Genomic DNA, 21,904 nt, shown 5'->3' with positions numbered 1-21,904 from the left:
TAAAATGGGCTGAGATAACATTTTGTTCACAGCATTGACTACAAGCATTTGAGCATGGATGGGTCTTTAACACACCAAGTTCTGAGGGCTGCTGTTCTTTCAAGTATTTGTGATCTACTTCCTCTTGGTCGACAGCAAGAGAAAAACAGCAGAAGGCAATAAAGTTTCAGCTTCACTGAGCATATTCTTAATTAGTTTAGTTATTGTTTACACTGACAAAGTTATAGCATTGAGGATATTCACTACTGAAGGAAAAGATGTGTGGAAAGAAAATGTTTTGACTAGCGGCATGGTTCACACTAATCCTATTCTCTTAGTCATTTTCAGAGATGTGTTTCAGGTGATGATAGCTTCTTCTTGAAGATGTTTGCTATTCTGATTATGCATTAATTAAAAGTATTTGAGTTGTAAACATCTTAAGGGAAAAACGAGTTGACATTGTTCTTTTCCTGCTAAAATTTGAACTAGTTTCTTCTCCAAAACACTGCTAAATTATTTAAAATATTCAATGACTATCCCTTCTATGTAGAATTGCATACAGTTCCTATTCTATCTACAAAGTAAAAGCAAAACAAAAACACACCAATATGTTTTCAATATATTTTGTAAATGCATGTGATGCTGCTAAAATAGAAAGAGCAAACTGTGCCTGAAAACTCTCAAGGAAAAAACTATTTTTCCATAATGATTTTCAGCTGTTTCTATGTCAATAAAATGATGGCCCATCTTTAAAGGATTCACGATAAAGCAAGAGACAAGTAAACAAATATTAGGGTCTGAATAATATAAACAATGTGCACACATTATGCAATCATAATAAGTTTAAATTTGTCTTTATTTCAAACTTAATTTGAAAAGTTATGAATTTGTATGTCTAGTTATTGCAGTTTATAATACCTCCCAAAGTTAGAAAGTGATTGAGGATTTTTAAGGAGCTTATTTTTCAAAACCATAATTACATAGTAAAATTTGACCTAAAAGTGACACCACTTTTAATTGCACCACTGACTTTATATTCCTGAAATAAGGAATGTCTGCCTGATAAGTTAACTAGTTCTATGTTTTCTCATCTCTAGTGCTATCACCACCTGCTCCCATTAAAAATGTAAAAATTCTTTCCTTTTTCCAACTTTCTTCACTTTTATCTTGAAATGAATATTCTTGTTTTTGTTTACAGTGTTTGTGTACCAGCATTGCTGGAAGCTAGCACAGTTCTATGGTTAATTAACTGATAATACAGCAAACAAAGGCAATAAAGGACAAACTTTCTTGTTGGTTATGTCCTACATAAAGAGAGCAGCTATTTTTATTTTTAAATGTGCCAATGCGATGTTTCTTTTAAACGGAGTCAAATTTAAGCTTTATAAATTTAAGCTTTCTGCTACACATAGTTGGATGCCTGAAAAGCTATGACCAGGCAGGAGCCGTGGGCCCCCTATGAAAATCTGCCTTATTCACACTTCTGAGCCACAGGGGGGCTCCAGGACAGAATCAGGGACACGGAATGGGATCCATGCATTGTCACACACATCCTTCTCATCTCCCAATATCTCCTCTCTCACTCGGTTTAACTGTGCTTCTAAAAAGTCATCCCTGTGGTGAGTTGTGTGGGAATCCTGATTCTTGGGTGGCCAGAACACAGGTCCACTTTAATGCTGTTTTTGAAATAGTCACATATTCCTGTGTTTGCCCTAATTGTATGTAGGACCTGAATTTGCTCTCGACTCCCAATGATAATATTCATCAAATAGTGATATAATGTTAAAGCACAGTTGGTAACATTTTGGTCCTAATCTAGTGAGTTGACAGTTCCCTTTAGCAATGAATCAAGTGTTACCTGCAGATTGTCTAGGATGATTCGGAGAGACTGAACTTGTCTTCGGACAGCTCCAGAGAACCTTTCATAAGTAGACGCATCATATTCACTCATCTGGATCTCCTTTAATCTGAAGCAAGAAAGAGGCTAAAAAATTAAGAATGGAATCGTGAAAAAGCATCTAATCCATTTCTACAGGGAGGGGTAAATTTATTTGTTGATAATAGTGTGACAGACCCAGACCAGTGGGGTGCGGAAGTCTGGTAGAAGGCAAATATACTGGCCACTGGATGAACAGTTTTCTGTTCCCTGAGTGACCGGAGCAGGGGCTGCACTAGAGCAATCAGGAACCTGTTAGAACCAATTAAGACAGGCAAGCCAATTAAGACACCTGGAGCCAATTAAGAACATACGAGAATCAATTATGGCAGGCAGACTAATCAGGACACCTGGTTTAAAAAGGACCTCCCATCAGTTAGTGGAGGGTGTGCAAGGAGCGAGAAGGTGTGCTGCTGGAGGACTGAGGAATACAAGCATGATTAGGCTTCAGGAGGAAGATCCTGCCGTGAGAATAAAGAAGGTGCTGGGGGAGGCCATGGGGAAGTAGCCCAAGGAGTTGTAGCTGTAGCTGTCATGCAGCTGATATAGGAGATATAGACAGATGCTATCCACAGGGCCCTGGGCTGGAACCCGGTGTTCCCCCCATCCCCACCCAACTCCTCATTAGACACAGGAGGAGTTGATCTGGTCTGTGAGCAACACCAGAAGGGAAGGTCTAATTTGGAAAGGATTGTCCCACTAGGTGGGACAACAGAGACTGAGGAGACTGTTCTCCATTTCCCCCATGCTGGCCAGTCATTAGGTTAGCTGAGTAAACAGAAGGTTTGAGCCTCTAGCAAAAGTGGCCAAACTGAAGGCTGCCGTGAACCTCTGAGGTGAGTAAATCCGCCAAAAAGCACAGGACCCACCAAAGCAGAGGAGGAACTTTGTCACAATAGCTAAACTCAAACAACAATGGACAGACTTTGAGGAGTAGCAGCTGCTTTTGTTGAGTTCTGAAGAGACAGTTAATAACTGATGTTCACAAAGCCTACATCACATTTAATATGTATGGAGGGTACTAATCCTTTAGCAGTCTCAGATCCTTTTGTTTTAGTGATTAGGCTGCAAGTCATATACTTTAACAACTGTGATAAAATTACACAACAGTTGCTTGCTCAGGTGTTGCTATATGTACATAAAGGGAGTTGTCAAGGTGTGTATTTTTTACCTCATTTGTAATGCATTTTAAACATTCTGGGTAACCAACATTTAACACAAAGATAAGGTTAAGTAGTGCTCTGCAAGTCTGTCCTGGTAGATCTAAAACTAGTTAGTACCTTTTAAACACCCTTTACAAAATAAAGAAACCTCAGAACAAATGGAAAGTTTTGAACAAATGTTTAAAAGAATTGCTCCTAAACAAAGAAGGCAGAACACAGAGCTTAGTGTTGTTAGAAGGTCTAAAATAGAGAATTATTTCTGAGCTGCTGATACTGGTATATATATTTTATACCATTTCCTGTAGGGCTGGTCTACACACACATGTTCTACTGCTTTATCTGTTTCTAAGCATACAGTGAAAGCAGTGCAACACCCTACTGTGGATGCAGTTACACTGGTACAAAGGTGTTTATATCTGTATGGCTTATTTCCAGTAGAAGCACCTTTATACCAGTACAATTGCATCCACGCCAGGGGGCTGCACTGCTTTAACAATATTGGTTTTTAATCAGATATAGTTAAAGTGGTACAAAAACTGCAGGTAGACTAGGTGAGGTACAACTTAATTTGCTATTACAAGATACTTGCCTCAAGCATATTATATTGTAACATGAATTCTACAGATGCATGAGGGCAGTGGTTCTCAAACTAGGGCTGCTGCTTCCTGCAGCCCCCATTGGCTTGGGGCGGCAAACTGTGGCCAGTGGGAGCCGCGATCGGCCAAACCTGCGGAAGCAGCAGGTAAACAAACCGGCTTTACCTGAACAAGCAGCGGCCCTAGTTTGAGAACTACTGCATTAGGGCCTAATCCAACTTGCAGTGAAAGCAATAGAAGGACTCCCATTGCCTTCAGTGGGAGTTGGATCAGTTCTTTAATGAATAATGTTGAAACAAAGATTACAACTTTGTTTTTTACTATGATCTAATGTTTTTCTACACTGAATTATACACTTTGTGAGACAGTCGTTACAGAAGATTATTACAGCACCATAGCTAGGAAGAGGAAAATTCTCAATATTGTGCACTGAGACAAAATAGGTGAGGTAAAATCTTTTATTGGACCAACTTCACAGAGCTCTTGTTTAGGTGTGGGGAAGGTAACCAGAGTGTCTAAGCAGGCCGTCCCTAGCTATTGTGGGGCCCTACATAGCCGGCCCACAAGCCCCAAGCCAGTGAGTGCAGGCCCAGCCCTGCTGCACTCCTCAGGGGCGGGGCGGAGCAGAGCTTTGGGGAAGGGGTGGAGTGGGGGTAGGAAGAGGCGAGGCTGGGGTGGAGGCCATGGGGAAGAAGCGGGGCAGGGGCTGGAGCAGCAAGCAGCTGCGCAGGGCACCAGGAAATTTGGTGCCCCAAATTTCCTGGTGCCCTACACATCTGCATACTTTGCGCATGGGTAAGGACAGCTCTGCATCTAAGCTAAATACAAGTTGGGACAGATTGTAAAGCATAAGGTGTTCACACATGCTGAAAGACACCACTTAAAATGAAGCTGGCAGTTATTGGTTAGCAAGTGGGTCAAGGGCATGTGTGGTGTTGTGATGATCCATAAAACCAGTCTCTGCTGAGTTCATGGTTTTTAGTGTGTAGCAGAGTTATCTTGTGTCTCATATCCTGGGAACAACACGGCTACTGCAAACAACATTGTGCACTGGCATTTACCTTGGTGACTCCTGGAATCTGAGTTTAATACCTTCGCAACCCAGAGAAAATGTATCTCCTAAATATTAAACTAAAGATCATGTTTTACTATAGTAGTCTATGCGATGTTGTATTATTTAAATGCAACAAATGAACCAAAGGTATTAACATAATCATTCACTGCCCAACATTAAACAGTGTTAAAGGTCTGAAGTTTGGTATACAGAGACCTCAGCCTGCTTTGTATAATGGCAAACATACCATTAAAAATCCTTTTAACCTTTGAAATGTAAAGAATTAAGTAAGGCTTTCATTTTAACCACAATTCTTGTTCCCTTTCCCTTTAGCTGAAGAGAGTTTTTAGAAGGAAAATCCCCATTGTTTCAGAGTCTCTTGGAAGGTAAAAACTATTCTTCTGAGGGAAAGAGAAGAAGTTAGTTGAGATGAGCTAGAGCTGTTGTTACTGCTGTTTTAAAGTCCAATACCGTTTTATCTCAGGTGGTGTTTCGGACACAGCTGGGATTCAGCTGGATATAAATCTTACATTAAACATTAAAAATTTTAAAACAAAGTTTTGTTTGAAATGAACTTTGAAAATAATCGCTTGTTTGCTGAAGTGCCATCTTCTGAGAGAGTCACACATTGGGCTGCCAAAAATATTGCATTAATTTAGATGGAATAAATGGGCCAACGTGTGAACATAACTGTCCAACATTAAATAGTGTTAAATTCTGTTCCGTCTCCCTTTAGCTAGAGAGAGTTTTAGAAGAAAAAAAAACCCCATTTGACAGTCTCTAAGATGGTACCGAAGACGGTAAATCTGTCCTTTTGAGGAAAAGAGAAGAAGTTAGTTGAGATGAGCTGGAGCTGTTTGTTGCTGCAGCTGCTGCTAAAGTCCGACAGATCCCGTTTCATCTCAGGTGGGTTTGGGATTCAGCTGGAGCTGGTAGGAGTGGTGATGTCATCTGGATCCCTCTCTCTGCCTCAATTTGGTCAAGACACCTCAGAATTAGGACAAAGCTGGTCTAGGGTCTCAGGACATGGTGCGGGAGGCAGCCATGATGAAGAAGCTCACTCTAGTAGCCTCCATCTGGATTCTTCTCTATTCCACCCCTCCAAAGTCTTTCTTTAAGAACCCACAAAGGGAATGGTGGGTGGAATAGCCCATCCCCTCATTATTTTGTCCATCAATTAAGTCTAATATCAGACACACCAATTCTGGTTCATTAATTTCCAGTTCCACATATTCTGTTTTTACCAAAAATGAATTTAATAGTCCTTGAACAATATGAGTAGGCCTTTTCGTTTAAACTAATTTAGCTTTTCTATCTCCTTTTTGTATTTTTTCCCCATTAACACTAGTTATTATAGGTTATTGTGACAACTTGTGAACTTTCACATACTTTTTACAGTTGAGTTCATGAGAGTAAATTTATAGGCCCAATTATCACAACAGTGACCATCCACTATGAAAGTCCACCTGCCAGAAGTAGCTTGATTACACTACTCTATTAACATTCACATGTCTCTCCAAATATTTACAAAGGATTGTCTCAAATGTCAAGGTGGATGCTGCATGAAAAATGATACAATCAGCAGACTGCAGTCTATTAGTTTGATGTCTACAGTTACAGTGGCTGTACCAGTTATCCTCTCCCTACAGAGGGGAATTATACTGCAAGATTAATAAGAAAACCAGTGCTTAGTCTAGAATTAAAAACAGTTCAGCAAAAGAGCTATGCAATATCTGAGGTTTTGCATAAGTTGTCTGATCTTTGAGAGCTCAAAAAACACATTGTGCTTACAGGTATGGATGAATAGTATGATAACATTACACATAAAAATGCACCATGTGTTATTTTAGTTACGATGAAAACTGGAAATAATATGACCGGTTGTAACAGCTTTCTGAAAAATCTCTTGTAAGGTGTGTGGAACTCTCAGGGGATTCTAGAAGTTGAAACTGGGGTGGAGAGTAGCAGAATAAACAGAGACCACTTTTATTCAACTGATAATGTCAGTGATTTGATGTGTTTTCCATAGCCAGTAGATTTCAGCCAGGAAATTTCAGGAGTGATAATTTTAAATCCTAGCCTCCCACTCAGAACTGCTAAACAGGCTGCACTATATTTAAGTAGTCCTTTCAGATAATTACATATAAACAGTGAATCTTGCAATTCACTTCACTCTTTCCTTAGTCTAGACCCCAACCTTTCTTGGACTATGCAGCAGGTTCCTTACTAGTTCCTATTACCACTCAGTAAACTTGACAGTAATATTATTATTTATTATTTGCATTATTGTAGTGCCTAGGAGCTTTAGTCATGACCATTCTGATAAGGCTTTTTGAGGTTTGTGGTCTTACATTGGCCTGGAGAGGGTACCAGCCTTCTTTCAATGTCTTGTAGATTACTGAGGGAAATGGAGGAGTTTGCTTGGCATATGTTGACAACATTTGTATTTTTAGCCGAATCTGGGAAGAATGTATGTCCCAGGTTAGGAGGCTTCTCCACTGCCTTAGGGAGGCAGGACTGGCTGTAAAGGTAGAAAAGTATAAAGCGGAGTAGTAGAAGCGACTTATCAGGGACACAGTCTGGGGAGTGGTCTCATGAAGCCAGACCCTGCAAAGATGGAGGCCATTAAGGACTGACCCGCTCTCAAAATAAAAAAAACAAAAACAGGCCCACTCCTTTATTTGATCGTGGGGTTTTACAGGAGATTTGTACCCCTACTTTAACTCCCTAGCTGCTCCTATCATTGAATTATAAAAGGGTAAGTCAGACAAAGTAGTTTGGATGGAACAGTGTCAACCAGCTTTCTGTGAACTGAAGGAAACCCTAAGCAAAGATCCAGTTCTGGTAAACCCAGATTTTCACAAACCCTTTATGGTCTTCACGGATACCTCAGACACTGTGTTGATGCAGACTAATGCTTAGGAAGAGACATCCACTTGCACAGCTAAGCACAAAACTGCTCCCCAGGGAAAAGAATTATGCAACTATTGAAAAGTAATGTCTTGCAACTGTGTGGGCTCGTAAGAGTATGCATGGAAGAAGATCTGTAAGGGTGGCACTTTATTGTATATGGATCGCTTGCCTGGCTCAATCATATGAAAGCTTCTAATGCCAGGTTGTTATGGACTATAACCCTCCATAACTATGATTATGGAAGTAATTCATATTAAGGGGAATGCAAATATTATTGCTTGTGTGTTGTCCCACGGTGCTTGACTGTCTCTAAATCACTGGGAGTAATCCCGCTCAGTTTGTTCTTAAAGGGGGAAGAGATGTGGATCTTGGAGGAATTTTTGTAATATTTTTATGAAGCATTATTCAGTTTACCCACTGACTTTGTATGTCTAGCCACTGAGTGTGAAGGGATTAATTTCTTCTCTGGGACAAGAGGAACAAGAGAGATGTTGGAATCATATAGGTGTCAGCCTGTCTGGGTGGGACCAAAATGCACCATCAAGAACTGAATGGAATCAGTACAGATAAATGGAGAGACAATGGAAGACCGAAGGACTGGACATTAACTTGTGAACACAGCATAGCTGCATCTGGAGACAAAGCATATGTCTACACTGCAACGTAAGCCCAGGGTGTGTGGGGCTCAAGCATGCAGACTTGGTGTTTGTAAGTCAAGGCCTGAGAGTCTATGCTGATTTAGAATTTCTGGATTCCGGTCTCTCACCTGCACTCATGCATTTACACTGTACTTCGCAGGCCCGAGTCAAACCAGTCTATCCCAGGCTTCCTAGCACCCTCCCGAGCTGTAGCCACTCTAGCCCTTGTTTGTGGTGCAGTGTAAGAAAACTTGACTGCCCATCCCATGGTAGTTTACAGGAAGTTGTTGCAGCCTCTAATACATCATGCAGGGCCATGTTTTGGGTCTGCATGCCTCTGGCAACTGGAGCCAGCAACAAGGAGTCACCACCATCTATCCTGCTTGGGCTGGAGTCTGAGCCCAGGCTTACATTCCAGTGTAGACTACCCAAAGGGATCAGGTATGAACAAACCGGGGCTTAAGCTGCACACAGATAGAGACAATGGACTCCAGCAAACCATGGAAAGTTGGAGCAATTGCTTCAGTCAATGCAGACTCTGACTTAAACTTGGCATTTCCATGCAAACCTAAGGACTTTCAAAGGATTGATTTCAGTTGACTAATAAATGCTGGCTTATTCTGAAAAGGCTACCCTGCATTGCTCCCTGCAGGGGTAAAATCTCTAACAGGAGTCTGAATTCATTTGGACTTACTGGAGAGTGCACTATGATAAACAAGGGTGTTGTGACCCAAAGGGCCCAGTCTTGGAGTCATGAGACTGCATCATCCTTGTAAAAGCCAAACTGAAAGCCTGGCAATAATAGGAGTACACCCAAAGGGACTGTCTGAAGGCTGGGATGTCAAACCCCATGTAGATCCATGATAGCTGGTGACAGACTGTCAGGTACTGGATACAACAGTAGTATTTCGCAACAAGTTACTGTAAGAGCTAAAACGCGGTAAGTCAAAGGAAACAGTAAGGAAAATGGTGTTTAATCAGCTCCATAAGGAAGATTATACAGCCGTTTAGTAAGAAAAGGTTGTGTTGGAAAAGCTAACCAAGTCACAGCTGATTGAACTGCTTGAGAAGGATAATTAGGCCAAGAACCATGGTCCAGTTCCAGACAAAATTTCAAGTAAGCAGCCCAACTCGTCAGCGTCAGTCAGAAGGGACAGAGGCCCAGCTATCTCGGAGGGCAGAGGAGAGTCCAAGGAGGACTGCTGCAGTGTTATACAGAATCAATGTGGTTTCAAGCTCCCAGAGTGGGCCAAATACAGTACTGTGTGTATAAGTCAGTGGTGGGCAACTTGCGGCCCGTCAGGATAATCCACTGGTGGGACACAAAACAGTTTGTTTACATTGACCGTCCTCAGGCACGGTCACCTGCAGCTCCCAGTGGCTGCAGTTTGCCGTTCCCAGCCAATGGGAGCTGTGTGAAGCGGTGAGGGCCACAGAAATGTGCTGGCTGCTGCTTCCCACAGCTTCCATTGGCCGGGAACTGCAAACCACAGCCACTTGAACTGCGGGCAGCCGTGCCTGCGGACGGTCAATGTAAACACTGTTTCGCGGCCAACCAGCGGATTACCCTGACGAGCCATGTGCGGCCCATGGGCCGTAGGTTGCCCACCACTGGTATAAGTCCTGGGACTTTAATAATCCATGAGTTGTTGATGGTGCAGATATTCAGGTTCTATAGCACGCAGCTGCAACATTCCCATGTCATCTATATGTAGGCGCTAGCCTTCCCCAGTAAGAAGGATAATATTCTGAAAAGGGGTAACTGGGGGAAGGGAAAAAACATAGAAGCATGTTGGAGGGAGGTAGAGAGGGGTGTGTGTATGCATCTGTATGTATAATACAAAAAGCTACAAAAATGTCAAAATATTTCATAGCTAACTGCAATAGTTGAGTCATTTTGAAGAACAGAGATATATAAACAGTGAGGTAATTTACCAACATCAGGTTCTATAAATAAATGAATAAAATATTGTACAAAAAGGAAATAAAACTGGGATGGGTGTACATATTGCCAGTTGAAGTAAGTTTTTCTAAAAAGCCATTTTGTTTCACAGAATCATAGAAGATTAGGGTTGGAAAAGACCTCAGGAGGTCATCTAGTCCAACCCCCTGCTCAAAGCAAGACCAATCCCAACTAAATCATCCCAGCCAGACCTTTGTCAAGCCAGCCTTTAAAAACCTCTAAGTATGGAGATTCCACCACCTCCCTAGGTAACCCATTCCCGTGCTTCACACCCTCCTAGTGAAATAGTTTTTCGTAATACCAACCTAGACCTCCCCCATTGCAACTTGAGACCATTGCTCCTTGTTCTGTCATGTGCCACCACTGAGAACAGCCTAGCTCCATCCTCTTTGGAACCCCCATCTTCAGGTAGTTGAAGGCTGCTATCAAATCCCCCCTCACTCTTCTCTTCTGCAGACTAAAGAAGCCCAGTTCCCTCAGCCTCTCCTTGTAAGTCATGTGCCCCAGCCCCCTAATAATTTATGTTGCCCTCCGCTGGACTCTCTCCAATTCCTTTTGTTTTCCATTATCATTTTCTGTGCAGCTCTCATATAGTGTTTGTTTTCTTTGTCTTAACTGCTTTGAATTCAATGTTAACCCCTTTGATGATCATAGAACACTACAGGCAATTTGGTAATAAAATACTGCTGAAAATAAAGTTTTGAGCTGAGTGCTAAAGAGCTAAATTGTTAATTAAACAAAAATCTAATGATTCAACAGTGCAGTGCACATTCTATATTTAATACCCCCAAGAAAACAATAATAAAAATTGTTTATATATCTGTGTAAGCAAGTGGCATTCCCACACTGCTTAAATAACAGCAAATGTCAGTTCCTGATGGAGCTTCTCCAGAACTTAGTGGTTTCTAGGATGGATTTTACTCTCCATCTAGTAGTTCCTTCTGTCCTAGTGACACTCTCAAACTGTCTTATAGCCTGGGCGGGAAATAATAGAACCCACTTGGTCTGGCTGCCAATATGAGTCAGCAGAAGAACTCTGCATCTTTATGCAACATACCACAGTTTGACACTAGGGGTGAGTCAGCAGAAACGTGCTAAATTTCTATGCATGGTCTTAGAACCTGACACACTATGCATCTAAAAGCCATTACACATCATGCTAATGCTGGTAAGAACTCTGGTCCTCTTAAGAAAGTCATCTGAGTTATGACAATTTATATGAGCCAAAGACTTGGCCCTAGATCCTTTAAAAATAAGCTGTTTTGCTTTTCAAGGATAATTTTCAAAGCAGTTTAAAGGGACTGTTTGTTGGATACTGAAGCTTTACAATGGTGGATTTTTACCATCTGTATATAATCTGAATTCTTCATAATTTAAATGTGAATTTGTATATGGTTATGACATTTTTCGTAAGAGTAGGAGCATTTACATCAAGGACCTGGCCAAATTCTCACTCAGGTAATTACAAACTGCCCACACAAATCACCCTAGCATTTTAATAGTGTGGTTTCAATAAGATATAGTTTTCTTCACTTCCTGTCTTAAACTGTGAAACAGTATGAAGGTGTACTGGTAAACAGCTGTGATTACTGTATGCAGTGTTGTTGTAGCCATGTTGATCCCAGGATGTTAGAGAGTCAAGGTGGGTGAGGTAATATCTGTCATTGGACCAACTTCTATTGGTGAGAGAGACAAGCTTTCAAGCTTACAAAGAGCTCTTCTGTGATTGCTGTAATTTCATCTGAACAATTTCAGCTATCTTTGTTATAATGCTTCCATACAGCTATTCTTCTTGGTGTGGATGGGTGGTGGGCAGAATGGAGGCCGAAATAAAATTTGAATACTAACCTCTGTTTAAAGGCCTTTTCACCCATCTCCCTTGCAGCTCTCTTCACCTCCTCAGGAACAGCATCTTTCTCAGCTTGAGATATCTGGTAAACTTTGTGGCCAGCATCCAGTCTATAGGGCCCACCTTTGCCGCCCAGCCCTGCTGTGTCTCTCCCACCTAGAACAGATGATATGAAAATCAAGTATGTGTCATAACTATCACATAAATCTTCCTCTTTTAAAACCTCCACTATCACCCCACCCCAAGTCCCACAGAAAATACGTTATTTGCATTTGCAAATAACTGTGTACTTTCAAAAGTGAAGTAATACCATGGTAAAGCGGAGTTCTGACTCCAGTTTTATACTATTTTGCAATGAAAATAAGGCCCTTTATTCTTCAAAGATGAAATTCACCCCTGTGCAGAGAGCTTACACTCCACTTAACTCCTACTTTAAATCCTCAAAGCTATTAGCCCTTAAAACTATTAACTTTGCTTCCTGTAAATTAACAATGTAACTCCAGGTTTCAGAGTAGCAGCCGTGTTAGTCTGTATTCGCAAAAAGAAAAGGACTACTAATGGCACCTTGGTTAGTCTCTAAGGTGCCAATGTAACTCCAGAATTTGTTGTTTGTGTGCCTATGGTTTTCACTACTGTGTATAGTGTGACTGCTGTCATATCATTCAGAATTAGGAGACACTGAACTCTTTGGATGGATGGAATCAGATATTAACAACCTTAACCAAAGTGTAAGAAATAAAGATTTCTAATATCTACTTGCCTGGTCCTGGGTATCTATGTTTATATGATTCTGAAGAACTTTTTACCTTCCACAGTATGGATTAAAAACTGACAGCAGGAAAAGAATTTAATGATAAAATACTTTTGAAATTTAGAACTGTCACCAAAGATATCTGAGACATCCTTCAAAGACTCACGCAAATCACGAGAACACAACGAATACTAACCTGTTCCACCAGCCCAGGTGTTTCCGCCAACATGGGGCATGTTGTCTAGATCTATCTTTCCATGCTTAGGGGAGCTCACATCCAAACCACTGTCTCTCTCAATGGTTATCTGTGAAATTAAAAAGAAAGTAAGTTGAAAATATCTCTTCTTATTATACCCAGCATGAATTCTATGACCATCGTGATGGCATGATGATAATACATTGTGTCCTACTTAGGAGCCATAGGCCCAGAGTAAACTCAAGAGATGTATTATTTCATAGGCCAGTAAATACAAAACATGTAAAAAAAAATAGCCAGGAGGAGAAAGGTCAGAGCTGCACAGGCTCTTAGAATACTGCAAACCAACCAAACCAAAGAGCAGTCTTGGGACTTGTCCACACTAGGAAAAAAGGTGTTTATTTAAAATGTGATAACTAACACTTTTAAAATCCGAACACAGACAGGATAAGAAATAGTTTTAACATGTGTTGGTTGGCTGATGCGAAGCTGAGGGGTCACCTCAACCAGCTAATATGTTAAAACTACAACTCAGTGACCAGTTTCAAGATGCCAGCTTCAAAGACCTGAAGGCTGACCTCTCTTCACTCACAAATAGGCAAATTTTCTGCATCTGTCTACTAACATGCCTGAACCCTGTTCTTAAATAAAAGGTTAGTTCAAGTTACACGCTCATTTAATCCTTCGCCTGTCTGCCAACAAAGGTGATGTCTGTAATGGTGGTTTTCTGATATGCACACCTATCCACTGTGGGGCTGGACTTTGCCCACCAGCTCAATGGACACAAAAAACACCAAACAGCTGTCGGATGGTAATGACAGCATCAAATTGGAGACATTTAGGTAAAAGAATGACTCTCCATTACCACTCCTCTGAGTCATCTAGTGACTCAATTCCTAATGTATACATTTTCTTTATAGTAATAATTTTGTATAAATTAAAGCTATTTACTGTTACTTGAAATATAATGACACAGAACTGTAGGTAATAAAATTGATCTAGCTTCTATGAATGAACTCTTCCCACCCATATACTTACTTTACATTTATTTTAATGTAAAATTGATGCATTCTGAGAGTACACAATTTTACAGCCCATTAAGGAACAAGTTCTCTGGCATTAGCAGGGTTTCCATCAGAGCTGCAGAATAATTTAATCCCTGAATTCACTGTGTGCTGCAGACTCAACACAACACTGACAGGAATTCCAAATGTTCCTATGATCTGAAAACACATTCTAAAAACAGTGTATTGGCAACAGTTCAAAGAATAACTTTTTTCATCCTCATATTATTTGTATTAATTCATAAATGTATAATACACCCTCTGTGAAACATGTCACCAATGTAAAATAAAGGTAAATAAAGATCTAATCTGATAAATATCATTAATTTAAAATTTGCATACTAAAAACAGACTTTCAAAAGCACACCACAGTGTTTTGTCCTTATTTCAGTGGGCTGTATAATTTTTTTTTAAGTGGGTGCCTTTAAGGAAAAAGTAAACAGTACCTTTTAGTGTAACTGCTTGACTAGCATTTTAAACATACCAAAGTCAATGGGTACACCAAAATAGCTGAGTTTATTTTAAAAAAAAAAGAATGAAGGCCTTACAAGATGTAATGAAAATATTTATTCTTCAAAAAGAAACTAAAAACATGGGAAACTCGCTGCACTTTGGCCCTCATGGACCCTTTCTCTATTGAAAAATAAACAAAAATCCTACAAAGGGAAGCTTTATGCAGCTTATTTTGGTGTACTTAGTGACATTCAGCTGGTACTTTATTTTTCCATTGAGCAAAGTTCACAAAGTGCTGATTATTTTGAAAGACAGCCATTTTTGACATATTACTATTGGAAAGTTATAGTTTGAGACAGAATTGTATACTAGCTAGTGTTTGCAATTTTAAAATTAACATAAAATTATAAAGCCCTTTTTTGCCAGCATAAGCTGCATCTACCCACTTTTCAAGTGCAGACGTACCCTTATACTCGGTAGCAATTTAATTGATACATTAGCTTTTTCTAAGAATTTGGCGCCACTATTGCTCTTACTTTGATTAACAATCTGTCTTACTGCTCTTAGCCACAGCAAAATATTCAATATTATCTTACTTTTTATTAAAAAATTAAAACAGACAAAACAAAAAAAATAAGTGTGAGAAAGAGCAAGCGAGCAGTCTAGAATTAGTCTTAGTTTAGCAACTTGCCCTTACTAAGTTCTCTGTATTTAATTAGCAGATGTTTTTGTTTGAATATTTGGAATACTCAAAGTGCTAGTATGGTATACAACAACAGTGATGTGTATTAACTGTTACAGTGACCTGGACATGTGGATCAAAAGGCAGGGCTGAATCAAAGATGAAAACATGACTATGGACTTGAACGACTTGGAATATTAAGACACAGGGAGGAAGGAGAAGGTTATGGGGGAAGATGAAGAGCTCAGTTTTGATCATGATAAGGGTCAACTAACAGCTAGACATTCATAAGGGTAAGTCAGAAAGATAGGCTGAGAATTTTGTTTGGCTGGAAGAAGATAGGTCCAGAGTATATTTGTGAGTCATCAGCAAAAGGTAATAGTCAAAGCCATGATAGTGAATGACACCATCCAGAGAGGAAGAAAGGGGAAGTGAGCAATGACAAAGCTTTGAGACTTCCACAGAAAGTGGGAGAGTGGAAGAGTATCCCCTCGCCAATGAAACTCTGAAGAAACAATCTTAGAGGTAGGAGGAGAACCAGGAGAGAACAGAGTCAGGGAAGTCACAATTTTGAGAAGAATTAGTCAATGACACCAACGGCAGCTGATATGTCAAGCAGGAGGAGGAAGAGGTCCTGAAATATGGCAGGTAGAGGTCCTCAAAGACTGGTGAGAGCCATTTCAATTGACTGTAGGAGTGGAAGCTAGATTGGATGGGATCTTGAATGAAATTAAAGGTGTATGTAAGACAAAGGTGGTAGACTGCATGATCAGTGAGTTTGAAGATGAAGCAGAGAAGGGAGATGGGATCAAAGCTGGATTTTTTATAATGGGAGAGATCAAATTTGTGCATCCTTTGATTAACTGGATCCTCCACTGTGTGAGAGTTCTAAGGAGAGCTAGGTGAAATGCAGCAGAGCGTGTGCTGGAGCTAAGATCACCCCTCAACAAAAATATAACCAAAGGTTGGGAGTCATCTTGAGGTAATTGACGGTTAAAAGTTAAGCAGTCAATTGAGGGCTCAGGAGATGTATTTGGAGTCAGGAAAATTGAAAGATGCAAGTAGGGGAAGGATCTAGTCAGGCATGTTACACATACATAGATAATTTGCCAGTAGAAGTGCTAACTATCCCTTCTGATGAGATTTCTTTTGAATTCATTGCATGCCTTTATCAAACTAGTTAAATAATTTGATTGTTTTAGTCAGGTTTTACTATAGTGAAATTTCAATTTTTCTTGAAGTGAAACTTGTGCCATTTCATTATGTGCTTATAACTGTAGGCAAATGACAAACTTTATTCATTACTGTTAAGATTTTGCATAGTATGCTGTGCATATCACAGCTAAGTAAAACAACAGATGAATTCAGTCAAAAGTCTTTTGAGCTCTAGCTATGAGGTAAGGGTGACAGCAGAATAGCTGGAAAATATTTTGAAATTTTTCTTTTAAGATTTCCTTCTCTGAGGACTGGTTTCCACCACAACCACAAGCTCTGCAGTGACCATGGCATGTCTTTCTTTTGTGTGTGTCTAGGTTTGTTTACATGTTAGTGATTCATGCCCTAGAAATGTATTTATTTTTCCATTTTATCTGCCTTTCTTTGGCCAGGTACTTCTTCAGGGTTTCCTACCTACAAACAGCAGAATTGTCATCCTCTACTATGCTGCATATGAGCCTGATCCTGAGTCCCTATGAAGACACAATTTCCAATGAAGTTAATAGGTTGATCTGGACAAGCTGTCTAGGGCCCTCAAATTCTAAGGGAGTTAAAGGCCTGCCACAAATCACAGGATAAGACCCCAACTGACTCGATCACACAGTTCTGGCTTTTTAAACATCTCACTGTATTACAGGACTGATATATATTTGTGTTTCCTCTTACTGATTACAGTAGATACTCCCAATACTAGGAGTGATATAAACTAACAAAGAAGAAAAACCGTATCACTCTTCATATATACAAATGTGAAGTAGACATACAGCCTCAGAGAGCTCAGATATATGACTTACTGAATTGAATGCCACAATGAAATTAGGTCTTCCATATTACATTTGTGCCAATCAGCTATTTAATTTATGCCATACTGTAATATGTACAATATGGAGACCAATGCTGGCCAGGCAATATATGAAAGGGGTACTCTGTCATGTGTTAATTGAGTCTCAGCTAGTTAAATATGTTTGGAATTAGGTCCAGAATTACATTCACAACACTACTTGTGTAAATGTGTCACTGCTTACATATTATTAAATGTGATTGTTTTACTTACTGCTGTGAATTATAAAAATTAAAAAATTATAAAATCTAATGAAAGAAATTAATGAACAGTAACTACAGCAATAAATTGGAAATCAGTGGCATCAATCAAATATAAGGTCCAATTTTGGGATTTTTATACCCTCATGGTGATAGAAAGGAGCTGAAAAAAGGTTTATTATGACCTACAGAGCTGACCGCATTAAACAGTGCATTATCTCTATGAGCAATTATAGCAATTGAAGATGAAGGATGTGTCTGCAGTAACCCACTGTGAAATAAGAAAAGGAGTACTTGTGGCACCTTAGAGACTGTGAAATGTGTTTTTTTTAAAAAACACGTATAAATTATGGAGGCACCAGTTGTAGCTCTGAAGCTAAAATAATCTGAGTTTTGCACTTTATTCAGGGATTCTACTACTTTACCACGTATGAAAAATAACTGTGTGTCCCCCAAAATTACAGCACTTAGCCTTTGAGTAAGAATGAATTTTACAAGTAAATTTGTTAATTAGTTTATGTTAAATTAATTTTAAAAATAGGTCATTTCAGATCTTTCTTTTTGTTCCTAATAATCTTAATGACCGCTAGACAACCAAACAATCTTAACTCTGCTCTATAGTGACACCATGATGGGAAGAAAGAAAAAAGTCTTTAAAAATAAGTTTTGTTTAATTTGGAACCATAAACACTAAATGTCTTATTATAATCATATGGTTATTAAAAGGTGTCACTAGCAGGCAGAGTTAAGGTTGTTTGGGTACTTTAACTGTGTATTTCCATGCCTTAAAAGGAATCCGAACAGGTTAGGTTTAATCTTAACTCTGAATTTGTAGTGCTTGTTTTGGATAACAACATCCCTAAATATAAGGTAGTTTGTCCTAAATTACTGATATGTACTCTCAACCCTAAGTTAATTTTATCAGATTTTTGTTTAGGAATACATACACACACACAACTGATGGGCAAGAATTGTTTCTTCACTTCCCAATTTTCAGGCAAACAATAAGGATATTTAAAAACTCATGCGTACAGTGATTGATTCATTGGGATGATACCTAATATGTATTCTGTTAAATAAATAAATGGCTGTTTACCTGATAGACTCAGAAGCACTCTATGTAAGCACCATGTTCACTGCCATTTCTAAGAAAACAGAACATAAGAATGGCCATACCGGGTCAGACCAAAGGTCCATCCAGCCCACTGTTAGGGAGTGAACCTAACAGGTAATGATCAAGTGATCTGTCTCCTGCCATCCATCTCCACCCTCTGACAAACACAGGCTAGGGACACCATTCCCTACCCATCCTGGCTAATAGCCATTAATAGACTTAACCTCCATGAATTTATCCAGTTCTCTTTTAAATCCTGTTATAGTCCTAGCCTTCACAACCTCCTCAGGCAAGGAGTTCCACAGGTTGACTGTGCGCTGTGTGAAGAACTTCCTTTTATTTGTTTTAAACCTGCTGCCCATTAATTTAATTTGGTGGCCCCTAGTTCTTATATTATGGGAACAGGTAAATAACTTTTCCTTATTCACTTTCTCCACACCAGGAAAAGTTATTTTCTGTTGCAGAGGGAATTTGTGATGGAGGGTAGGGACTCTTTACTCAATAACCGACTAGATTTTGTGCTCCATGATGTTAAATGGGTCATAAAGCAAAAGGTCCAACAGGTAGCCTAAACTTTGAATAGGTCATAATTATCCACATGAGAGCAATAAAGGCATCCTATTGGCTACCTTTTTATACAGATGGATAAAATGAACTCTTTAGGATACTTTTAGACTGAATAAATATATTGTTTGAACCCTCTAATTGTTAGAATATTTATTAATGTGCACAGTTTAAGCACAAAGAGACAACATTGGTAATTATGACCAAGTGAGCATTTATGAAATCAGGTAAATCATTTGTCATTTTAACACAATCAAAATTCCTATGTACACCTTTTTCTCCATTCCCCACACACATTTCAACTAGTCCACACATCATTTCTCTGTTTCACAGGCCTATTGTTTTATTAAATCAAGGACCAAAAAATGAAGAGAGCGTCTTTGTTCCCAGAGAAAAATCTCTCATCCATTGCTCTACCTTTCCACCCAAAACCAGGTTCACCATTATCCATGGGAGTTTTGCATATGAGATCTAAACTTCATCTATACCTGTGATATAGCCAACACTTCTCTCAGCCTGAGATATTCCTATCACATATCCTTTTCTCAGTCTTTTCTACCTAAAATAAATTGACTTTCCAACAACAGCAGAACATCTAGTTAGATTTTATAATAGGCGACAAGAACTCTTTGTAATTAGTTGGGAGATCTTCGTTCAGAAAGGGGGTAAAAGGTCAGACCACATATGTGAAGGTCACTCCAGGATGAAGATACATCTAACTTGGATGGAAAGTAATAGATGAGCGACTCCCTTTCTGTGATCAACAAGTTTTGCCACTAATTAAGTGTGGAGGTTTTTTTCGGTTGTCCCTTGACATAGATCTGGGTGCACTCTTGATGTCGATGGATTTATCTATCATATATAGTATTGTTGTAGCCATGTCAGTCCCAGGATCTTAGAGACAAGGTTGGTAATATAGCATTTTTTACTGGACCAACTTCTGCATAAGCTCGAAAATTCGTCTCTCTCACCAACAGAAGTTGATCCAATAAGAGATATTACCTCACCCACCTTGTCTATCACAGGCATTTCTAGTACTCCTGTCACCACACTATCTAGAGATGACACATTTTTGTTCAGCATAGTAAGATATCTAGAGAGTTTACAGACTTTTACACAGTGGCTTGTGTTTGTAGTCTTGTTCAGTTAGCTTTATTACAACTCCAGAGGGAATGAGAGGATTCACAGCCTTTCCTCAGCAACTGGTGCCAGAGTTCCTCCTTTGGAACCCTCATATGACTGAAAAGCCAGTTCCCTAAGGAGAATGGTGGAGGAAATGCTGGTTCCAATAGAAGTGAATCCTCACAGGCACAGAGAGATATAACTTCACTGCATTAGCTTTAGTGAATGTACCCCTACAAATGTACACACTCATATCTAGTCTCTGTCCTTCTAAAGTATATTCTACATAATTTTAAGAAACTAAATTATTCTAAATGAATTATTCTTAAGGGAAAAAACAAGAGAACACTGAAGGGAAATATTAGTCTGTTCAGCTTTTTACTCCCAAGCCTAGCCTCCAGCAGTATTAAGGAGTCTTAGCTAGATACCTTTTTTTTTTAAAATAAATTTCCCAGAATTTCATTTCAAAATTTCCCAGAATTACATTTCCCCTCTTCATTCTGGGGAATTAAAGCAGAGGCATATTCCAAACAGGATTTCATTGGAATACATCTCCAAAATGTAAGTGCATGAACCTCTCTTTATTGTATGCAGCGACAAATGATTAACTAAATTTTTCCTTAAGCCTTTATTCAGCACCCTATGGAACTTCCAAGACATGCCAGGTGCAGCACATTTGCTAAACCACTGGAAATAATATGATTATATGCTTCTCTTAACTTGAAATACACACATTACTGTGTTAAACAGTATCTTGAAAGAACAGTGCCAAAGCTGCTGTATATACAGTTGTTGGAATGATTTACACCTAGTATATTAGACATGAAAAGCTGAGGTACCAGAGTTTTGTTTCATTCACTAGCACTCATTCAAACAGTTAATGGGTAAATACCTACCCTTAATGCTGCCAGTGACAGGAGTGGGAAAGATGGGGAAGCGTAGAGCTCTGGCAATTGCGTGTTTAATTAGAGTCATTCAACCAACACAGGGCTGAAGTTCTGACTAAAAGTGGTGGATCAATTGCAAGGCAGTTCTTACTGCTGCTTGAAAAGAAATAAAGTGCATTCTCCTTCTTAACACTAAGCCCTGGTCTACACTAGGAGTTTACGTCGAATTTAGCAGTGTTAAATTGATGTAAACCTGCACCCGTCCACATGATGAAGCCCTCTTTTTCGACTTAAAGGGCTCTTAAAATCGATTTCCTTAATCCACCTCTGACAAGTGGATTAGCGCTTACATCGGCCTTGCCGGGTCGAATTTGGGGTACTGTGAACGCAATTAGATGGTATTGGCTTCCGGGAGCTATCCCAGAGTGCTCTATTGTGACCGCTCTGGACAGCGCTCTCAACTTAGATGCACTGGCAAGGTAGACAGGAAAAGGCCCGCGAACTTTTGAATTTCAATTTCCTATTTGCATGGTCACCTGCAGCTTGCCATGCTGGCCAGAGCTCATCAGCAGAGGTGACCATGATGGAGTCCCAGAATTGCAAAAGAGCTCCAGCATGCACCGAACAGGAGGTACGGGATCTGATCGCTGTATGGGGAGAGGAATCCGTGCTATCAGAACTCGGTTCCAGTTTTCGAAATGCCAAAACATTTGTCAAAATCTCC

At 39.6% G+C, this 21,904-nt stretch overlaps 1 protein-coding gene across 2 annotated transcripts in view; it reads right to left on the bottom strand.

Moving 5' to 3' along the window:
• Positions 1 to 21,904, bottom strand: part of VWA8 (von Willebrand factor A domain containing 8) — a 289,992-nt gene that overhangs the window by 25,655 nt on the left and 242,433 nt on the right. For both annotated transcript variants that reach the window (XM_077811982.1, XM_077811992.1), the window contains exons 38-40: positions 13,039 to 13,147; positions 12,091 to 12,247; positions 1,838 to 1,946 (exon numbers count right to left, since the gene is read on the bottom strand). In XM_077811982.1, coding sequence (XP_077668108.1) covers positions 1,838 to 1,946; positions 12,091 to 12,247; positions 13,039 to 13,147 — 375 coding nt within the window. The remainder of the gene's footprint in view (positions 1 to 1,837; positions 1,947 to 12,090; positions 12,248 to 13,038; positions 13,148 to 21,904) is intronic.

The sequence above is a fragment of the Eretmochelys imbricata genome, chromosome 1 (genome assembly GCF_965152235.1).
Source record: "Eretmochelys imbricata isolate rEreImb1 chromosome 1, rEreImb1.hap1, whole genome shotgun sequence".
Classification (NCBI taxonomy): Eukaryota; Metazoa; Chordata; order Testudines; family Cheloniidae; genus Eretmochelys; species Eretmochelys imbricata.
Note: the sequence above shows the minus strand (reverse complement) of the source record. Positions and strands in the feature narration are given on the sequence as shown.